The sequence below is a fragment of the Abramis brama genome (genome assembly GCF_963993115.1).
Source record: "Abramis brama genome assembly, chromosome: 21".
NCBI classification, from domain to species: Eukaryota; Metazoa; Chordata; class Actinopteri; order Cypriniformes; family Leuciscidae; genus Abramis; species Abramis brama.
Window position 1 is genome coordinate 19,839,942 of NC_139983.1, and position 20,024 is coordinate 19,859,965.

General features: G+C 36.2%; 1 protein-coding gene across 2 annotated transcripts; it reads left to right on the plus strand.

Moving 5' to 3' along the window:
* Positions 1-1,327: 1,327 nt before the first annotated feature.
* Positions 1,328-19,080, plus strand: map4k3b (mitogen-activated protein kinase kinase kinase kinase 3b). 2 transcript variants are annotated; one of them, XM_084096389.1, is made up of 32 exons: positions 1,328-1,583; positions 3,822-3,879; positions 4,046-4,136; positions 4,837-4,901; positions 4,994-5,049; positions 5,135-5,182; positions 5,559-5,601; positions 5,698-5,770; positions 5,885-6,016; positions 6,210-6,272; positions 7,550-7,631; positions 7,728-7,844; positions 8,218-8,296; positions 8,411-8,469; positions 8,554-8,594; positions 9,505-9,543; positions 11,046-11,100; positions 11,185-11,359; positions 12,033-12,103; positions 12,510-12,551; positions 12,769-12,853; positions 12,968-13,047; positions 13,334-13,394; positions 13,503-13,620; positions 13,780-13,838; positions 13,987-14,090; positions 14,172-14,343; positions 14,482-14,550; positions 15,016-15,108; positions 15,213-15,283; positions 15,623-15,678; positions 15,761-19,080. In XM_084096389.1, exons 1-32 carry the CDS (start codon positions 1,488-1,490, stop codon positions 15,846-15,848), a joined length of 2,541 nt encoding a protein of 846 aa, XP_083952515.1. In that variant the 5' UTR covers positions 1,328-1,487; the 3' UTR covers positions 15,849-19,080. The 2 variants fall into 2 exon arrangements, with proteins under 2 accessions (XP_083952515.1, XP_083952514.1); XM_084096388.1 differs by having other exon boundaries at positions 1,353-1,583; positions 11,185-11,458; positions 15,761-15,996.
* The last annotated feature ends 944 nt before the right edge of the window (positions 19,081-20,024 follow it).

Below are 20,024 nucleotides of genomic sequence, written 5' to 3' on the forward strand. Positions count from 1 at the left end.
TCTAAACAACTTTATTGCTGATTTTATGTTTTATAATGGTTGTGGTGCATTGTTGGCTCTTTCACAATGTGTTCGTTTTTTAATTTATTTATTATTTCAACTTTATGTTTTGCTAACTTTATATTTCAGCTTAATTTCTCATATTTGCTATATAATTTATAATGTTGTGATATAATCACTTGTAATTAAACATTATAAACAGTTTTTTTTAGTACTATTTATATATTATTAGAGGATTTATTTTTATTATTATGAATGTTTATTTTTTAAGTCATTTTGATGTTCTTTTGCCATATTAGTTTTTTTTTAAACATTTGCTTTTAACGTTTTTAGCGTTACTTAGTTTATTTCAGTTAAACTTAGTTGGCAAGACACCATTTCTCATTTTAGTTTATTTATTTGTTTATTTATTTATTTATTACGTTAGTTTTTTATCTAATATTTATAATTAATTTCAGCTTTATTTCAATTACTGAACATTTTTTTAAATGGTTTTTAGTTAACAATAACAGCTGTCCTTGACATGTTCCTCTTACCAAACTTGTAGGCCTGGTTTCACAGACAGGGCTTAGATTAAGCCAGGATTAGGCACTAGTTCAGTTAGGACATTTAAGTAGCTTTTATAAACGTGTCTTAGAAAAAAAACATTACTGGTCTGCATCTTGAGACAAAAGATTGTCACTGATATATTTAAAGATTTGTCAGTGCAAGTTGCTTTCATGTAAGACAGATCAAAAATGAATTTTACATTTACATTTAATCCTTTAGCAGGTGCTTTTATCCAAAGTGATTTACAAATGAGGAGAGCAATAGAAGCAATTAAACTAACAATAGGACAACAATATGCAAGTGCTGTGACCCTTCCCAATTTAGTCTAACGAAGTACACTTACAATTATTTTTAATAAAAAAAATTTAAGCCTTGTCTGTGAAACGGGGATAGCCTATTGTTTAAAATTGACACTATCCCACAGTTTCACAGACAGATCTTTAGCTAGTCCCAGATTAAAGTGCATGTTTGAGCTGTTTTAACTGAAAGCAACATATCCTGGCTTAATCTAAGCCCTGTCTGTGAAACTGGGCCTATATCTATTATATTTTCAAACTGTTATATTTTGGTTTAAATAATATTGCTTGGAAAAGTATGCTTGTTAAATTTTTCTTTAAAAAAAACGAAATAAAGAAATATTGCTTGGTTTGCTATCTATTAAAATCACTTTGTTACATTTTAAGCGTGGCTTAAGTTTTCAAACCATTTCTGGCTTATATGCACAAATTTCTCTCCATCCTCACTGCGTGTGCTATGACACTTTGCCAGTGTGTCAGTTGCAATGCGCATGCGCGTAGGAGGCCATGTTGTTGTAGTTCGGTGGGACTGGACCGTCATATCCCTCCGTTACTGTATGTCTATGCGATCATCACCCCCCTCCCGTTTTTGACACCGGGAACACGTAAATAAACCGGAGGGCGCAAACGGTGACTTGCACAATGAATTTAAGCTTGGATCTGTCGCGCAGAAACCCACAGGAAGACTTTGAGCTGATCCAGAGGATCGGGAGCGGAACCTATGGAGATGTGTACAAGGTAGAGATCAACTGGGTATCAGATTTTAGAAAGCTACCGACCTAGACTGCATTTTTGGGCATCATAAACGCTTTCCAAACGGTCAGAATGCCCCTATGGTGCCCAAAAATACTGTCTATGTAGGAAGCTCACTAGGGATTAAGGCGAAGCCACTTAACTGACCAATGTAACTAGTGAATGCGGGAGACAACAGATGTGTGTTTATGCTGGACCACAGTATATCTGTGTTTTGTAGCAATTTTGCGTCTCGGATATGGTGTAATATCCTGAAAGGCTCTAGAGATCTTTGTTTCCATTAAGCACAGGGCCTAGCAGGTCTGTTTGACTAGCGAGAGCCAAAGCAGGGCTGTCAAACTCAAAGTCCTGCATCTCTTTATGTGATATATCTGTGTGACATAAACAAAGGCAAGAATAGACCAATATGCTGCAGAGAGACTGTGCAGTGACAGATGGTCACTACTAAGGGGTGTTGCAAGGTGTTGGATCTAAAGGGAAAGGCAAGTGCAATCTTGTTCTTAAGAAACACTAAATGTGCCTGACTTCCTTCGGTGACAGGAAGTGGCTGAACTTTAAACTGCAAGTGTGTGAGTGTGTTTGCCCACAACTATGTCCATCCTGTTTGTTCGTAATTGTTCCCTCTTCCTGGGTTTTTATAGTGTGTTTGGGTTAGAGTGTGTGTTGGGTGTATAACATTTAATCACACACGTTCACTCAATCAGATCCTTGTTGTAGGTGAAGAGATGTAGGACCAAGCAAAATAAAAACAGAGAGAAGACTATATGAGAATTTCACAAATTCATCTGGTTGATTATTGCAATGCAATTTAATTGGATTGTTTACGTAGCCTATGTTCCTTCTGCTTAGATTAATCAGTTAACTTATTTTATTAAAAAGTAGAAACAGCCCTGAGCTTATTTATTACAGGACAGTGAAATGCCTCACTGCGATCGTAGAGGCCCTGTGTGAGTGTGTGTGCGCATGTGAAAGTTATTTGATGTTCTCCTTGTCCTACTTATTACAGCCATCACAGCACTGTGAACATCGATACACACATTTCAGTTGCCTCTGTTCCATATTACTTGGAATGCTGAATGCAATTCCATGTAAAACTAAGATAAAATGTTGGAAAATCTCTCTTTCTCTTTGTGTGTCTCTGATGACATCATACTCACTTCTGTTTGGCAGACAGATGTCTCTCAGTTCAGTTTTATAGATGAGGCCTTTGTGAGTGTGTTTGTGCGTTAACTTGTGAGAGAACATGCAAAATACTGTGTGCTTTCTAGAAAATCCTGAAAAATATTCTTGAACTGATATATATATACACACGCTAGTGTTTGGGGTCAGTAAGAGATTTTTTTTTTCTGATGCTCACCAAACCTGCATTTATTTCATAAAAATTCAGTTAAACTGTAAAATAAAATGTTAAATAATATTCCAGTTTTCTATTTTAATATATTTAAAAAATAATTTATTCCTGTTATCATCATTACTCCAGTATTCAGTGTGACATAGTCCATTTAAGAAACATTTAATATGGTTACACTTTATTTTGATGGTCCCCTTTAGACATTCTGTTGCCTATAAGTAACGTTGCACCTTCATGTCAACTAACTTTCATTAGAGTAGCAGTTCGTTGTTTACTAGTCTACTTCAGCCTTCTCATTGGATAGTAAACAATTTCTGCTCTCAAATAATTGATATAATGTTTAAAAATAAACATGTATAATAATTCATTTTAACAATCTCATTTGTTGTCAGTAAATAGTATTTTTTTATATCGGCCACTGGCAACCTTGCTCTCAGCATTAGCTACTAATTAAAATACTTTCTCCAATGCCGTCTTAATGTTCAGGGAGAACGATATGTATTCCATTTATAGGTTAATTTTGACAAAAAATCCAAACAACTTAGCTTTAAACGTTGCTTTTTGTTTTTGCAATCATCAATAATCAACAAGTGGGACTGTCTTTATGTCCAAAAATAGGGTAGATGGGAGGAATGTTTCAGAAACAATGGCACTAGTGGTGCAGAAATTGCAAACTTCTCCTTTTATTGTTGGAGCAGATTGATCTTTAAATGTGGGTCTGATCCATACAACATGTCTAATAATTATATCTAATGCATATAATAATGAGTAGAGCAATTGGGATCAGTGAGTTAGCATTTGGCATTAGCACTTGTGCTATTGTACACCTGTTGGGCTTATGGAATCACAGCTCTAATGCTCTTCTTTTCCAGGCTCGTAATGTCAGCACTGGAGAACTGGCTGCTATCAAAGTCATCAAACTAGAACCAGGTGAGTCAGCGCTGCTGCACACACAGTGCTGTTTAACCACCGGTACTTAGTGCCCTATCACTATCCATCTATACTTGAATAGTTAAATATTACTAGTATGGTGTGTTTGTGCATTGTAATGGTGTGAATTACCATTTACTGAATTATTTTGTGAATTGATTTGCAGGAGAGGACTTTGACGTGGTACAGCAGGAGATTATAATGATGAAAGATTGTAAACACTCAAACATCGTTGCATATTTTGGCAGTTACCTCAGGTACATGTACACACATGCAATCAAACGCCCTTATGTTTTATTCATTGTATAATGTAATACAGGGGCAGACTGGTTGTTCATTAAATGTCAGCAGTTTTTTGTGCAATTAACTGTTTTACTAGCATTACACTACCTTTTACAAGTTTGGAGTCAATGTGATTTGGGGTTTTTTTTCTGAAAAAAATAATTATTATTCAGCAAGGACACATTCATTTGATCAAAAATTATAGTAAAGACATTTCTAATGTTACAAAAGATTTCAATTTCAAAGAATCCTAAAACCTGTTTCTTGAGCAGCAAATCAGCATATAAGGATCATGTGACACTGAAGACTGATGCTAATAATTCAGCGTTGCCATCACAGGAATAAATTACATTTTAAAATATATTAAAATAGAAAACAGTTATTTAAAATTGTGAAAATATTTCACAATATTATGGTTTTTACTGTATTTTTGATCAAATAAATTCAGCCTTGATGAACGTAAGAGACTTCTTTCAAAAACATAAAAAAATCGTACAGAGCCCAAAACTTTGAACCGTAGTGTATATTCTGTTTCTCTCTTTTTATTAATTGTTGATATTTTTCCCTGGCTGTTGAAGTACACGTCACAACCCAACATGCACCTCTTTTAAGCTGTTGAGGCCAGAAATGGTCTGACAAGGCTTGATAATTGATGTCTTAATATCCCTGTTTCAGGAGAGATAAATTATGGATAAGCATGGAATACTGTGGCGGGGGCTCTCTCCAGGATATATACCATGGTAACTATTGTTACCGATTCCAAAACGGGATATTTTAATGCATTTATCATGTTGAGCTATTCTCTCATATAGATGTATATCTGTATCTTCAGTTACCGGGCCGTTGTCAGAATCCCAGATTGCGTATGTATGTCGGGAGACCCTGCAGGTATATACACACATTTACTGATGCGTAAAAGTTATTATGTGTGACATTTTTGAATGATTAATGTGGGTTTCTGTGTTCATGTCAGGGTGTTTACTATCTCCATAACAAAGGCAAGATCCACAGAGATATAAAGGTACAAACTGGACTTTCAAATATAATTAAATCTCACAGTGTTGACATAATTTTCACTCATGTCCCACTCGACTGATGTTATCATGCAAAAATAACTGAGATAAATAGTGGGGGTTTTTTTGGGAAAATGCTATTCTTGACAATATTTTTATAGTGAATATTCAGTTATGCTCTAAAATATTTCATTGGCCAGTAATTGCTTTTGTGTAGAGTAAAACTTGAGTGAATTGTTCTCTTAAGATGTTTTTGTTCGATGAATTGGTTGAACTGGTTCACAAATTGGTCTAAATGATTCATTAATGAATTAGTCTGAATCAAATGAACATGATTTATTATCTTTCAAAATCGCTCACTGTGTCTCTACTCTTGTTTTGTAGGGCGCAAATATTCTGTTGACGGACAATGGCTACGTTAAGCTAGGTAATAAAAACACTTTATATGAATGACTTGGCGGTTTTTCATTTAAAACAGAACCACTGAATTCCTCTCTCACACCTTCCGTTTGTCTCTCTCCAGCTGATTTTGGAGTTTCGGCTCAGATATCAGCCACTTTAGCAAAAAGAAAGTCCTTCATCGGAACTCCATATTGGTATGTCAGTCCTCTTTTGTCTCTTATGTGATAGGATTTTTTTAATAGATTGATTCTAGTCATCACTGTAGTCACATGTATATCATTTCTTTCTTTATGTGTCTTACTCTGTAGGATGGCGCCTGAGGTGGCCGCAGTCGAGAGGAAAGGGGGCTACAATCAGCTGTGCGATATTTGGGCCGTGGGCATCACAGCTATTGAGCTGGCAGAGTTGGAGCCGCCAATGTTCGACTTGCACCCCATGAGGTGTGTGTCCAGTTTCCTCCATCATGGGCAGTCCATTGCTTCACAATGGATGTCCGATTCTGCTAAATGAATTGCATGGTTTCATAGTTAATATATATTACACAGGTCACCCGTAGTATGATGACACTCTAGTGTTCTCCCTCTTTTCCACGTTTGTCTTACTTTGGTCCTCTCTGTTGCGTTTCCCCTTTAGAGCACTCTTCCTAATGACCAAGAGCAGTTTCCAACCACCTAAGCTGAAAGACAAAGTTAAGTGGTATGTATTTCTAAATGATTCATAAGTACTGTTCAAAATCGAATGAGAAAAACAAAATACTCTACCGTTAAAAAGTGTGGAGTTGGTTAAAAAAAATGTTTTACGTTTAATTAATGTTTTTATTGTAAGTCTGTTATGGTCACCAAGGCTTAAAAAACAATAATATTGTGAAATATAAATTTTTCATTTTAATATATTTTAAAATGTAATTTATTACTGTGATGGCAAAGCTGAATTTTTAGTGTCCTTCAGAAATCATTCTGATATGCTGATTTGATGCTCTTGGCCCAGTTGTTCAAAAGTAATCTGACCGGATTTTGGCAATCGGATTGGATCAAACCTTGAAAATGTTTATTTTTTTATTTTATTTTATTTTTTTTAAGAAAAAAAAAACGATTCTGAAATCAGATTAGATCACAAAATCCAATCTTGGTTTTGATCTGGATCAAATCATCAGTTTGTATTCCAAACTTTTTAGTAAGATTGGGATACCTTTGAAACCTTTTCAAAAAAATTAGGATTATACTGATCCCAGCAGAAGGGCGGATTTTAAATTAGTTTAACTGTTAAAGTAATAAATTACAAGTAGTCTTTCGGTAGCCTACAGTAAAGTAAAAAAGAGAATTTGGCGCCATAAAATAATCCCCAAACAATTGTAAATATCAAACAAAAGTTAAAAAAATTATAATAAAAAGTGTTTGTTTTTTTAAATCACTGTTTGTAATCTACATTGGCACAATCATAAGAGACGAACCTGTCAAAAGATTTTTGCGAGCGAACACATTTTCTCGTGTGAATGCAAACTCATGCAAAACTTTTCTGAGAGAAAGCAAAAGCACTGAAAATTTTTTTTTTCCCAATCTCATATTTTTCCATCACCATGTCCCTTTAGGGGCTCCGTAGAGCAATAGTAATCCAGATTTGGTAATCTGAAAAAGTGTGTATCTGGATCAGGGTGATTCAATCCAATTTTGCTTTGAAAAACCGGCACAAAAGTAAGATGGGTTACCTGATCCTGGATAACAAAACATAGGATTTCCAAATCCAGATCATTCTGATCCAGATTAAACGTTTTGAACAACTGGGCCCAGGACACTTTTATGCTTAATGTTTTTGTGAAAACCGCTGCTTTTAAAAAGCAGAAAACCGCTGAAAAAACTTCTTTTAAACCCTCCCTATTTCAATTCTACGCTTGTTACTGTAACGGCAAACTTAGATTTATTCAAATGTTAGATACATTTTTTTCATTCTCATCTGGTTTGTTTTGGTTCATGAAGGACAAATAATTTCCATCACTTTGTGAAAATGGCTTTGACCAAAAATCCCAAGAAGAGACCAACGGCTGACAAACTACTGCAGGTAAGATCTGCCTTTCCTTCAGAGAACATATATGATTGGCTCCATTGATCCACCATTGTTCAATAATGTTTCATTGCATCACTTCTGTTTTTGCAGCACCCGTTTGTTACCCAGCCGCTTAGCCGGACTCTTGCCATTGAGCTACTGGACAAAGCCAACAACCCTGACCACAGTACACACAGTGATGCAGAAGAGGATGACATTGACCCAGAGGTAATTCCATATATCTGACTCTTTCTTTACATTTTAACCATTGGGAAACCATGTCAGGGCTTTAAACTGAAGCACTGATTTCTAATTGGTTGTTTCTTTAGATGTAGATCCTAAGTGAGGGCAGTCAGTTGGCTCTGCCAGCTGCCAGGTACAAGTGTGTCAGGTTACCCATGCTGCAGTGTGCATATGCGATTGTGTGTGTATATGAACGCATGTGAGTTTATTGGTTTTAACACGTAACTGCAGTGGCTTGCGGTGTTGCCTTGAGGAAAGATTAGGGTCTTGTAACAGATATTCAGAAAAGGTGTGTATATAACTAAGGCTTTTTAGCTTTCAAGTTTGAAAACTTAACTTGTGGTCCCTTTGTTTGCAGTCTCCCGTGTCTGTTCCACATCGAATCCGCTCAACTAGCAGGAGCTCACGAGACGGAAAGACTCTGTCTGAGATTAACTGTAAGTCATGTGTCAAGCAAACTTTGACTCACTGAACCGAAATAAACACAAGAATTCTCAGAATACTTACAAGCACAAAAAGAAATCTGAAGTCTATGTGTGGCCCTCTTCTAGTTGATAAGGTGAAGTTCGATCCACCTCTGAGGAAGGAGACCGAACCGCATCATGAGATGGTTTGTGACACTCTGCCATTGATTTATTGTTGTTTAGTCTGTTTGTTTGGATTATTCGTCTGACTGTCTTTTTGATTCATGTAGGATCTACCGTTAGAGCCCCAAAGCATTCTGGGAAATAACAAGTGAGTGTGTTTTATTCTTTATTTGCGAGTCTATTTAAAAAATGAATGAATAACTAGTCGACCTCATTGATCAACTAGTCGGTTGATAGATTAAAATAACAAGAACTGAAATTGTCTAAAACTATTCTACCTGACTAATCAACTTGGTTGTTGGTTACTAGTTGATTATGCAACCATTGTGACCAATCCCTAGTTTAGAATTAACAAAATTATAAATAAATGGTAACAGTTTGCAGTAAGGTTTCATTTGTTAACATTAGTTAATGTATTAACTAACATGAACTAACCATGAGCAATACATTTGTTACTGTATTTTTTAATCTTTGTTAACGTTAGTTAATAAAAATACAACTGTTCATTGTTTGTTCATGTTACTTACCAGCGCATTAACTAATTTTAACAAATACAACTTTTGAGTTTTAATAATGTATTAGTAAATGTTGAAATTAACATTATCAAAGATTAGTAAATGCTGTAGAAGTGCAGTTCATTATTACTTCATGTTAACTAATTTAGTTAACTAATAAATTAATTCTTTAAAAAATAAAGGAACGTCTAAAACTAGCCAGGCTCACTAATCGGTTGTTGGTCAACTAGTCATCCATCATGACTCATCTCTAGTTTAATTTAAAGCAACAAAGCTAAAAATATATAAAGAAATAAGAGAAAGTCTACAACCTGTCACCACACTAATCAACTAGTTTTGTTGTTGGATGACTAGTTGCTTGTCAATTTGGTGTTGCAACACATCTCTAGTTTACTAATATGTCTGTGCATGTGTGTGTGTATATATATATATATATATATGTATATGTGTGTGCATGTGTTATATATATATATATATATATATACACACACATATACACAGTATATATATAAAACAAGTTCTCTCTTATTCATTGTTTTTCAGGAGTCTATTAAAATCTGTTGCTGAGGAGCTCAATCAAAGGTACTCCCACTGTCACTTTTGATTGGTCAGCCAGCCTGCTTTGCAAACTAATCACCTCTGCAGTCTCATCTCTGCTTGGCACTGAGAAGCTCTTACTGCTGAGTGTGTGTGTGTGTGTTCTCTGCATTCTTCTCTGGCTGCTTTACCTTCTTAGCCTCACCCTCTTCATCTCTCTCAGGGGTCATGTGACACATTTAGAGGATGAGGAGGAGGATGAAGGTGATGATTTGCAGTAAGTGAGAGGAAGATGTAATGTTATCAAAAACACCTGTGATCATCCGTGATTTCCTGTCTGTTAGTGTCAACTGGATGTGAGATTGAAGGATGTGCTCGGTTTGTTTTGCAGTGTGTCTGGTTTTAAGTTGCTTGCTGGTGCTCAGATGCATGATATGTATTTGTGTTTGTAAGTTAATTTATAGTATGAGAGTTTATGGTAAGCCAAGACACTTAAGTATGCATTTTGTTTTATTAGCTGCTTGTACATATGTTAACATCACCAAAATTGACTTTTTTTTTTTTTTTTTTTATGGAATATTGCAATTTTTTAGTCATGTGCTTTCATAATCATTAATCAAAAACATGAACTTGCCCTCCCCCTGGCAACAAAAACAACAATCCAATCAATTCCTGATGGACAAAATCAAGTCACGCCTTACATTTTTGCTCATTTGTTACGCTGTTTAACTCTGATATACGTCACAATAGGGGAGACGATCACAATTTCTGTTTTATGCCTACTTTAATACAATTGCATATGTTATTACTTTTCTACACTATAAGACTTAAAAAAAAATCTGCCAGATGACAAAATGGGCAAAAAACTTTGATTTACTTTGAAGGAGGAACCCGAGTATTATAAAGATTTAGGACTGGGCTTTATCGACTCGGGACAGTAAACAACCTCCTATCAGTCACATAGCAACACCCTGGCAACCACCAGAACACCCTAGCATTGTGGCAATGAGTTTTGCAGGGACAAGCACCACTCACATTTTCTACTCACAAAATCTATTTATAAAAATCTACTATACTGAATTATTTGTGTATGTTGTGTGTTGATTCTGATTTGTGTTTCAGTCATGGAATTTGATCAGACATTTGTTTTGGTTTGTTTAATAAGTTGGCGATGAGCGCAAGACATACAGAAACACTTTTGTTTTCCATCAGTTTGAAGGATTGAAAGAGTAAACTCTAAGAAGTTCAAAATATTCTGCTTTGGATTAGGTAGATTAGACTTCAGCATATTTAGCACTATATTTGTGTGTCTTGTGTCCACATGACCATTTCTTGCTTGCCGGTTATAATTCTTTACTGTTTTTGACGTTGTATATGGTCTCTTTCTTCATCTGATTGTTTCCCTGTATGTGTTTCCACTGTCCAAAGAAACTGTGCCATTGGTCCTTGCGTCCTTCTTTTGTGTTATCGTATCTTGTTTAGCAGTATATATATGTTTAGCAGACTATAAATCATTTCAATATGCTTGTGTGTGTCTGTGCCTACAGCTGTAACTCCACTTCAACCATGAGACCGAAAGTACCACCTCCTCTGCCACCCAAGGTAAAAGATACACATACACTTCTCTATCCCACAGACTTTTGACAGAATGTGTAACTCACACTGTTTCTCTTTATCACTTCTTAGCCGAAGCTTCTGTCTCCCGCACAGAACAGTACCGTCTCAGAGGACAATACCGGAGAAGGGACCATTAAACGTTGTCCAGCTTCTGGGAGCTCCACCCCTCCTGTTCGGCCTGCTTCTTATGTGCCCCCCAGACCGCCACCTCCTCGCCTGCCCCCACACAGGCGTAGTAGTCTAGGTAACAAACCATCTGAGCACACTCAGACAGAGCCAGCAGGGGATGATGGGATTTATAGGTTCTGGGAATGGCTTCATGCTGAACAACAGGAAGAACAAAGTAAGCTAAGCACCGCCCACTTGAGCGTGCCCTCTTGTGATTGGTAGACAGCCTTGCCAGTCTTCCTGTTCCTTGTGTCATTTTGGCTTTAGTTCAGTCCCACAACATAGATAGCTGTAGCTTTACTGTAGTTTAGTTGAGAGCTACTTAATGTGACTTAGTAGTTAGAAGGTGTTGTTTTACAACTCATTAACAGATGGATAATAATTAAATAATTGAATAGATTATGCAAATAAGGTAACAAACATGCCCATGCTGAATCAGCTCTGTAAAATGCAGAAAGTGTGTTAAATCTAGCTTCTGGATAAATGCCCAGTTATGATTCTCTTCTCCATTATTTGATCATTTGATAAATTACCACTGCATTAATAGAAAATGTACACAAATTCTTTCTTTTTTTTTACCACTTGCTTTCTGCAGGCAGTGACAGTGCAACCAAAAACAGCTAAATAGCTTGTTTTTTAAATAGGGGTGCCTCTGTAATGAACCTAATTTACATAGGTGTGTCTTTGTTCCTTGAATGTGATTTCAGCTTTCAAAGGACAGATGATACAATGTGAGCGTTTATGTGCAGGTAATGGAGTTTCTGTTCAGGAGAATGGAGAGAAAGAAAAACTGGCCTCCCTTCCATCATCTAGTCTAAAGGTGCGATTAATCTCCTTATGGTTATTTCGAAACGTTTATGTTTTTTGATAATATAAAATTTTCCTTTTTTTAATTTTTTCCTTAATTCTAATTTTGTTCAAAAACATAACATAGAAATTCATCAAAATGGTTCAAATGCCAAGCAAGGGAAATATCTCTGCCTCTTTCATTGTGTTATTGTTATAATTAGGGTTGTTCTAAACCCCAAACTAAATTTATGAAACTGCAATGTCTGTGCTACGGACAGGAGGAGATAGATGTGGTATATTTTGTCAGAGTGTGTGGAATTTACAGTTATTGCCTTGTAATTATGATTCCCTGATTAAAAAATAGTTTAATAAAACATATTCTGCTCTTGTAAACTGTGATAGCATCTTACAGACTTTATCTCTTTCTTTTTTTGTAGCTACCGTTTAGTAATGGCCTCCCACCAACCCCTCAAGTACATGTGAGTCATCCAGCTCTTCCTCTTTCTATCTGTCTTTTCATCTCTCCATCTTTCACTCATTTTCTTGCTATATTAATTTCATACACACAAATATTGAAAGACATTGAAGGTATCGACACACCTGGATTAACAGAAATGTAAAAGCAACTACAGTACATTTGGACCATTCCACCTCAGCCCTGCTGCCATGATGTTGATCTTTCTTTCTGCTCTGCAGATGGGAGCTTGTTTCTCTAAAGTGTTTAATGGCTGTCCCCTGAAGATTCACTGTGCCTGTTCATGGATAAACCCAAACACCAGGGGTGAGAAACAGTACATGCAGAGCTCAGGCATTCTCAAATCAAATGCTTCTTACATCGTTATCATAATTATGGGTTTTGTCAGTTTTATGAGATTTTGTTGTGACTCATTTTCAGACCAGTATCTGATTTTTGGTGCTGAGGAAGGAATTTATACCCTCAATCTGAATGAAATTCATGAGAGCTCCATGGAACAGGTCAGGAATAATTTTGATATATATATACACACACACACCGATGATCCAAATGAGCCAAAACATTATGACCATGGGCATGAAGTTTTGGCTCATCAGTGTAAAAAAAAATATATATATATATATGTATATGTATAGTAATAAAAAATATATATATAATCAATATTTATGCATTACTCTAAAAAGTAATGAGAGTTTATTTAATCATGAAGAACCGTCATTGAATTTTGATAATAATATATTAAATGGGATTATTTATTTATTTTTATTTTTGTTTGATTACATGCAGCTGGTTCCACGGAGGTGTACATGGGTGTATGTAATGAACAACTGGCTACTTTCTATATCAGGTGAGATAAAACCAATGAGGAAAAGATTTACATGCTGTTGAAGGATATTTTAATGTTTTAGCTTTACCATAATGTAATTCTATGCTCATATGTGTGTGCGTTCCATAGGTAAAGCATCGCAGCTGTACTCTTACAACCTGGCGGGGCTCTTTGAGCAAGCTCGACAGATGCAGAAGTTACCCGTTGCCATACCAACGCATAAACTCCCTGACAAAATAATCCCACGGTATGATTCAGACTAATCCATTTCAAATCTTTTTTTTTTGTGTGTAGGAATTTTTTCTGATAAAACTCATAATTTCATTTAAATATTTGTTAAATGCACATCCTATGAAATCTCATCATTTTGCATTTTAGCACTGTCATGGTAATGCCTTTCTTTCAGAAAGTTTACCGTGTCCAATAAAATCCCAGATACAAGGGGTTGCCAGAAATGCTGTGTAGGTCAGTATAGATGCATTCTTATGTTTTGTGTTGAAATGCCCACCAAATTATATGATCAGAACACTGCACATTTTTTAGGATTTGCACATAAATAGTAAATATTCTTTGCACAGATACAGTCAACATGCTTCTGTATGTGTATCCATAGTGCGAAACCCATACACAGGACATAAGTACTTATGTGGAGCTTTCCAGTCCAGTGTAATGCTGTTGGAATGGGTGGAAGCCATGCAGCGCTTCATGCTCATAAAGGTAAGTGAAATATTGAGAAACACAATGTTAATCCATCTATAAATCTATCTAGTATAATCTTGTGTATTTGTGTCTGTCCAGAGCATAGACCTCACCCTGCCGTGTCCATTAGAAGTCTTTGAGATGTTGGTGGTTCCTGAGCAGCATTATCCACTGGTTTGTGTGGCAGTCAGTAAAGGAAGCCACCCTGATCAGGTGGTCACATTTGGCACTGTTGATCCCAATGCTGCCACCCCCGCGTTCACAGAGCCCGGTCAGTTTTACAGAGTCTCGCTGTGTTCAAAACAGAATGATTTTTTGGTTTGGATTGGATTGCTTAAAACATGTTTGGTGCTTTTAGAGTGTTGCTCTTGGGTCTTGTATGAACCTTTGTTGTGTTTTGTGTTTCCAGAAACACCTCAGACATGTGTCATTCATGTGACTCAGCTGGAGAGAGACACTGTCCTTGTGTGTTTAGATCGTAAGTAAATAAAATATATGCTTGTATTATAATAAATAATATAATAATATTTATGAAATCATTTTTCTATTTCTTCTAAAATAATATTCAATTTAAATATAATAGGAAGAATAATGAAATGCATAATATTTTCAATTTAATATGTATATATTTATATACACTAATAAATATTGTTTGGAGTATTGATTATACTAATTATAATAGTTTTATAAAAGCAATAAAACACTTTAAGCTGTGTTAAAGTTTTTTGTTCACCAGTAAAGGGCTAATTTTAGACACAGTGTGATAAAACCACATGTACATTAGCCTGATATTGCTTCCTGAATTCACACAGGATTTTTTTTCTCGATATTTGTCAGCACTTGTAGCACAGATTTATGTTCAAACAAGCATTTCCACAAGCTCAGTTCCATCTCTGGGAAGTCATTACTACATTATAATTAGTTTCTACTGTATATTTTGCAGGGTGTATAAAGTTGGTGAATTTACAGGGCAGGTTAAAATCCAACAGGAAGTTGTCAACTGAACTTACCTTTAACTTCCAGATTGAGGCAATAGGTAAGAACTTAATTCAGTTTTAAATTACGTTACATTAAATTAAGGCGGATGGGAGAATTCATTGTGTGCTTTGATTAATAATAATTTATTTGTCTTTTTTCAAGTGTGTCTGCAGGACAGTGTTTTGGCGTTCTGGAAGCATGGAATGCAGGGGCGAAGCTTTAAAAACAGTGAGGTGTGTTATGCCTGTGAACTTTTTACTCGGTGGTTCTCAACTAGTTTTGCTTCAGGACCCAGATTTACAGCTGACATCAAGTGGCGCCCAAAACATACAACCTTGATTTTGATGGTTTCATGCGCATAGCATCGTGACACACCAGTTGAGAACGACTGAACTAGAATATACATTCATAGCTGGTAACCAGTGCTCTTAGCTTTAAAGTGCGGTCACATTAGCAAAATTTTGTGGAACAATGACAGGATTTTGGCCACAATTTTTCGCAGACCAACGATAAATGTGACTGAGCCTTTAGACAAAATGTGTGTAGTTGGTAACTGATGTTCTCTGCTTTAGATTACTCAGGAGATCGCTGATAACTCACGAACCTACAGGCTGCTGGGTGCAGACAGGTGAGAGCTCACCAACACTTACACTATACCACAGCAGAGCCACAGTCAGCACGGTTCTCACAAACATTTCTGTCTTTCTCAGAGTGGTGGTGTTGGAAAGCAAACCGACGGAAGACCCCACGGCTCAAAGTAATCTGTACATCCTCGCAGGCCACGAGAACAGCTTCTGAAAACACACTGCCTTAACACACACTACGTAATGCACGCAACAAAAGTCATATTCTTGAGACTTATACACCTCATTTTCATTTTTAAACTACGGAACACAACACTACTGAAAAACTTACACAAAGATAGCTGAAATAAAACACTACATATTTTTGGTTCAGTGTGATACCAGCCCCTGGAACCTCGTATTAATACAAAATCGATACTTAGTACAAAGGTGCGTTCACACCATGTCGTAATTACCATAATTACGTACTCGTAGAACTTGTAATTAGTCAATGGTGTTGCCATAGAAACGCATAATTCCCAGTCCGAGGATGTGAACGGCTTTGATTTGAAATTACGGTAAAAGGCTTATGTCGAATGTTATGTCACATGAACAAACAGGAAAACAGGTCTCGTCGCATCAGCTTGTCGAAGAAAGTGAACTGACAGCGATATCAATGGACTTTCAGTTAAGTAATCAGCTAACCTAGCTAGTTATTTTTAATGTTGACGGTTAATTCAACTTTTTGATATCAATTTGCAAATGCGATGGACATCAGTTAATACTCATTTTTGCTCGCTCCTTTGAAGGCATCTTCAGTAAAAACAGCTCTATATTTTTGGAAGCACATACAAAAGAGCTGAACCGGAAGTGATGCGACCTGTTTTACAGAATATGGAAGTTTTTTGCGTATAACTCCAATAGAGTGGTGCAGGTATGACGTCACTTTGTAGGCCAACCGGCCGTTAGCATCACACTTGCTCCCTCGACAAAAATCCAATAGGATTTTTCCATAGGCTTTTGGATTATCGCAAAAAAACAAGTTCTGTGATCAACAAAAGTTTATGATACTTACACATGAACACAAACAGATGAACAGAACTTTTATGAATTTTGAAGCCTAAATGCAGTCACCAGCTAAATGTAGGCTATAAACGAACTACACCACGGTCCCACGATTTCATTGTCACCATCACTAAGCTACCAACAACACTTTCGGTTTTTATCGAAAAATATTTTCCCAGAACGTTAGAGTTAGAATAGTTTGTAAGAGCACAATTATAAGCATAACTTATTGTTTTTATTATAAGCATATTATAAGCATAACTTATTGTTAACTTATTGAACACCTTATTTCAGCCATTTAACCAAAACCCCATTAAAAAAAACCATTGACTTTTGGGACGATGCTGAAAGTGCTAAAATGCTAACTCGTTTCCGCGTTTTGGCCTACAAAGTGATGTCATACCTGCACCACTCTATTACGACATGGTGTGAATGCAGCACAAGCAGACGTAGGTAGACTGTTTAAAATGCGTTATAGATACGCATAGCATGTAACAGTAACATTAACAAATCTAATAATGGTCAAATCTAAAATTTTTGGTACCGGCAAACTGCATAACCTTACTATAGATGCATTTCAATACACAGAAACAGTGCACACACCTTGATACACAACCATCAGATCTGTATGACTTAAATAACTAATGTAAAAACACAGAAGTCTAGTACAACAGTTGTCTAAAAGAGGAAACAAATTACCTGGCTTTTATATCTGGCATGATTTGCAGGTGTCGTACCATCTTGTTGGCTTCGTAGCTTTCAGTACTGCCGTGACGCAGCCCTGTAAACAGCTCCTCTCTGTGTCATAATACATTTCACAATTGTTTACATTGAAAAACTAGTTAAAAGCAGCCCAGTGGAACGCCAAAATGCGCTCTGTGCGAACCCGTGTAATTCCGAATTCTGTGACCCACCTAATTATGTGACCGTACACATAATGTAGTGATGTTAAGGTTAGGATTAGCTCAATACAGCAGCTACTACGGTCACAGAATTCAGTGAGTCACAGAATTCGGCACAGCACCTGTAAATCGAACCAACTCACTGTTTTTTCCTCCTCCTTCACCTCTTTCTCTTCATTCAAATTTATGGCGACACTTTTTTTTTTTTTTATCTCAAAAGTGCAGTAATATTAGCGAAATTTTGTGAGCAAAAAGATCCATTGTCAAATGTAGGGATCCATAAAGCACTGCTCAGTCACTTTGAAACCAAACAGCTTTCTGCTGGTCGATGTGGGGAATTTATGTGACCAACTTGAACCCGATGCGAATCTGCGTGCGGAAATATTTTGGCTTACGAGAATTTGGCGATCACAATTCCTATTTAAATGACTGGATTTTGCACACCATATATAGCTCCATATTTCATTATTAACAGCACAGGAACAGACAGTGGAACCTTAGAGTAGTTGTTTCTATTGTTTTATAAATTATGAACCATTTTTGTTAGCACAGCCTCGGTGGATTAAGCATTGAATAATTAAATTATATATATTTGCTGCCCTATACTGTAACAGCATCATGCTTAGTATCATCATGAGCCACTTAATGAGAATAGAGTGATTTTAGAGATTTTATATTTCATTATTTATGCAGAAAAACCAAGTGTCATATTTTCATTACCAAGCACTGTTATTGAAGGTTTGCACAATACGTTTGCTCACGTGTGCTTTTCTCAGCGTGTCGTGTGTGTTAATGAGTGACTGCGCACTTACAGGCTGTGATGTCAATAGTAGAGTATAACAGACAAAGAAAACCTATTTATCAGGCTCACTGAAAACCGATTAGAGATAACAATGTCTTATGAATGCAGTATGTGTAAATATGAAAGGGGAAGTCAGAAAAAGAGCTCTTTCTAGAATGTAGCTGTCTGTGAAGCTTTCTAGCATCAGTTTGTATGGTGTCATATCTGAATACTATCTGTTCCATTTTTGTTCCAAAATAACAAAATCATGTTTTGTTTAGTTGAATGCGCAAATTTAGCATGTCGGCTCTACCTCTAACATGCATTTAAAACCATTATAAAGAAGAAAACACTACTTCAAATAGAGCATCTCCTTAACAGCAGTTTTAAACCCTGGTCTAGTCACATGGTCCATGATCCTGATTTTGATCCTGATCTTGAATGAAACCGTGTCTGAGCCTAATCTCTAGTAACCTTTACTCTGTATGTTTGAAAGAGTCACAAATGTGATATTGGATGCTTTGAGTACAGAGCGTGTCAAACTACTCCATGTCCACTACAGCATCATTCTCTTATGTAATGTGATGCACATGTCTTGTATATAGTGTAAAATAATTTGAGTTTTACAGACTGTATAAAGCCAATATTTTGTTTCAAATGTGAAACTCTTTTATGAGATTTAACACATTAAACCAAGGTGGAAAAAAGATCAAATGCAACTGAATGGTGTTATTTTTGTCAAATATGGAGTCATGGGCTGAATTATTGGCACCCTTATATGAACAAAGATGGCTATGAAAATAAATCTGTATTGTTTATCCTTTTGATCTTTCATTCAAAAATCTAAGATTTAGATAAGTAAAACAAATGAAAGTGGGGGGGAAATCACATTATGAAATAAATGTTTTTCTCCAAAACTCATTGGCCACAGTTATTGGCACACATAGAATTTCTTATGAGTAAAATATCTCTGATGTTTATTCCCATTCATATTTGTATTTTTTAGCACACCAGGGTGACTAGGAACATGAAATTGTCCAGCCATGACTTCTTGTTTCACAGTATAAATATGAGGAAACATAAAGGCCAAATTCCCTTAATCATCCATCAATATGAGTAAAACCAGAGAATATAGTTCTGATGTGCAGCAAAAGATTGTTGAGCTTCACAAAATAGAAAGTGGCTGTAAGAGCTAATAGCTAAAGATTTGAAATTTTGCAACCATCAGGGCAATAATTAAAAAGTTCCAATCAACTTGATGTTACGAATCTGCCAGGAAGAGGACGCATGTCTACGTTGTCTTATTGCGGGGCGAGGAGGAGAGTTTGAGTGGCCAAAGACTCTCCAAGGATCAAAGATGGAGAATTGCAGAGATTAGTTGAGTCTTGGGTTCAGAAAGCCTAAAAAAAATTCAAACAGCCCCTACATCACCACATATTGTTTGGGAGGGTTTAAAAATAAAATAAAAAATACTCCGCTCTCATCCTAAAACAAACTCCAGCATATTCAGTTGTCAGACACTACTGGAACGTCAGGAACGGGTTCTGTGGTCAGATGAAACTAAAAAAATCTTTTTGCCAGAAAACACACCAGATGGGTTTGGTGCACACAGGAATAAAAAGTACCCAATGCCCAAAGTTAAGGGATAGTTCACTTAAAAATG

What these genes read in the sequence shown, in the direction of transcription:
- map4k3b (XM_084096388.1), top strand. Translation starts at nt 1,488, where the DNA reads ATGAATTTAAGCTTGGATCTGTCGCGCAGAAACCCACAGGAAGACTTT. An exon ending in AGATCCACAGAGATATAAAG is followed by an intron (nt 5,183 to 5,558) that starts GTACAAACTGGA and finishes CTTGTTTTGTAG; the next exon opens with GGCGCAAATATTCTGTTGAC. An exon ending in TTCGACTTGCACCCCATGAG is followed by an intron (nt 6,017 to 6,209) that starts GTGTGTGTCCAG and finishes TTTCCCCTTTAG; the next exon opens with AGCACTCTTCCTAATGACCA.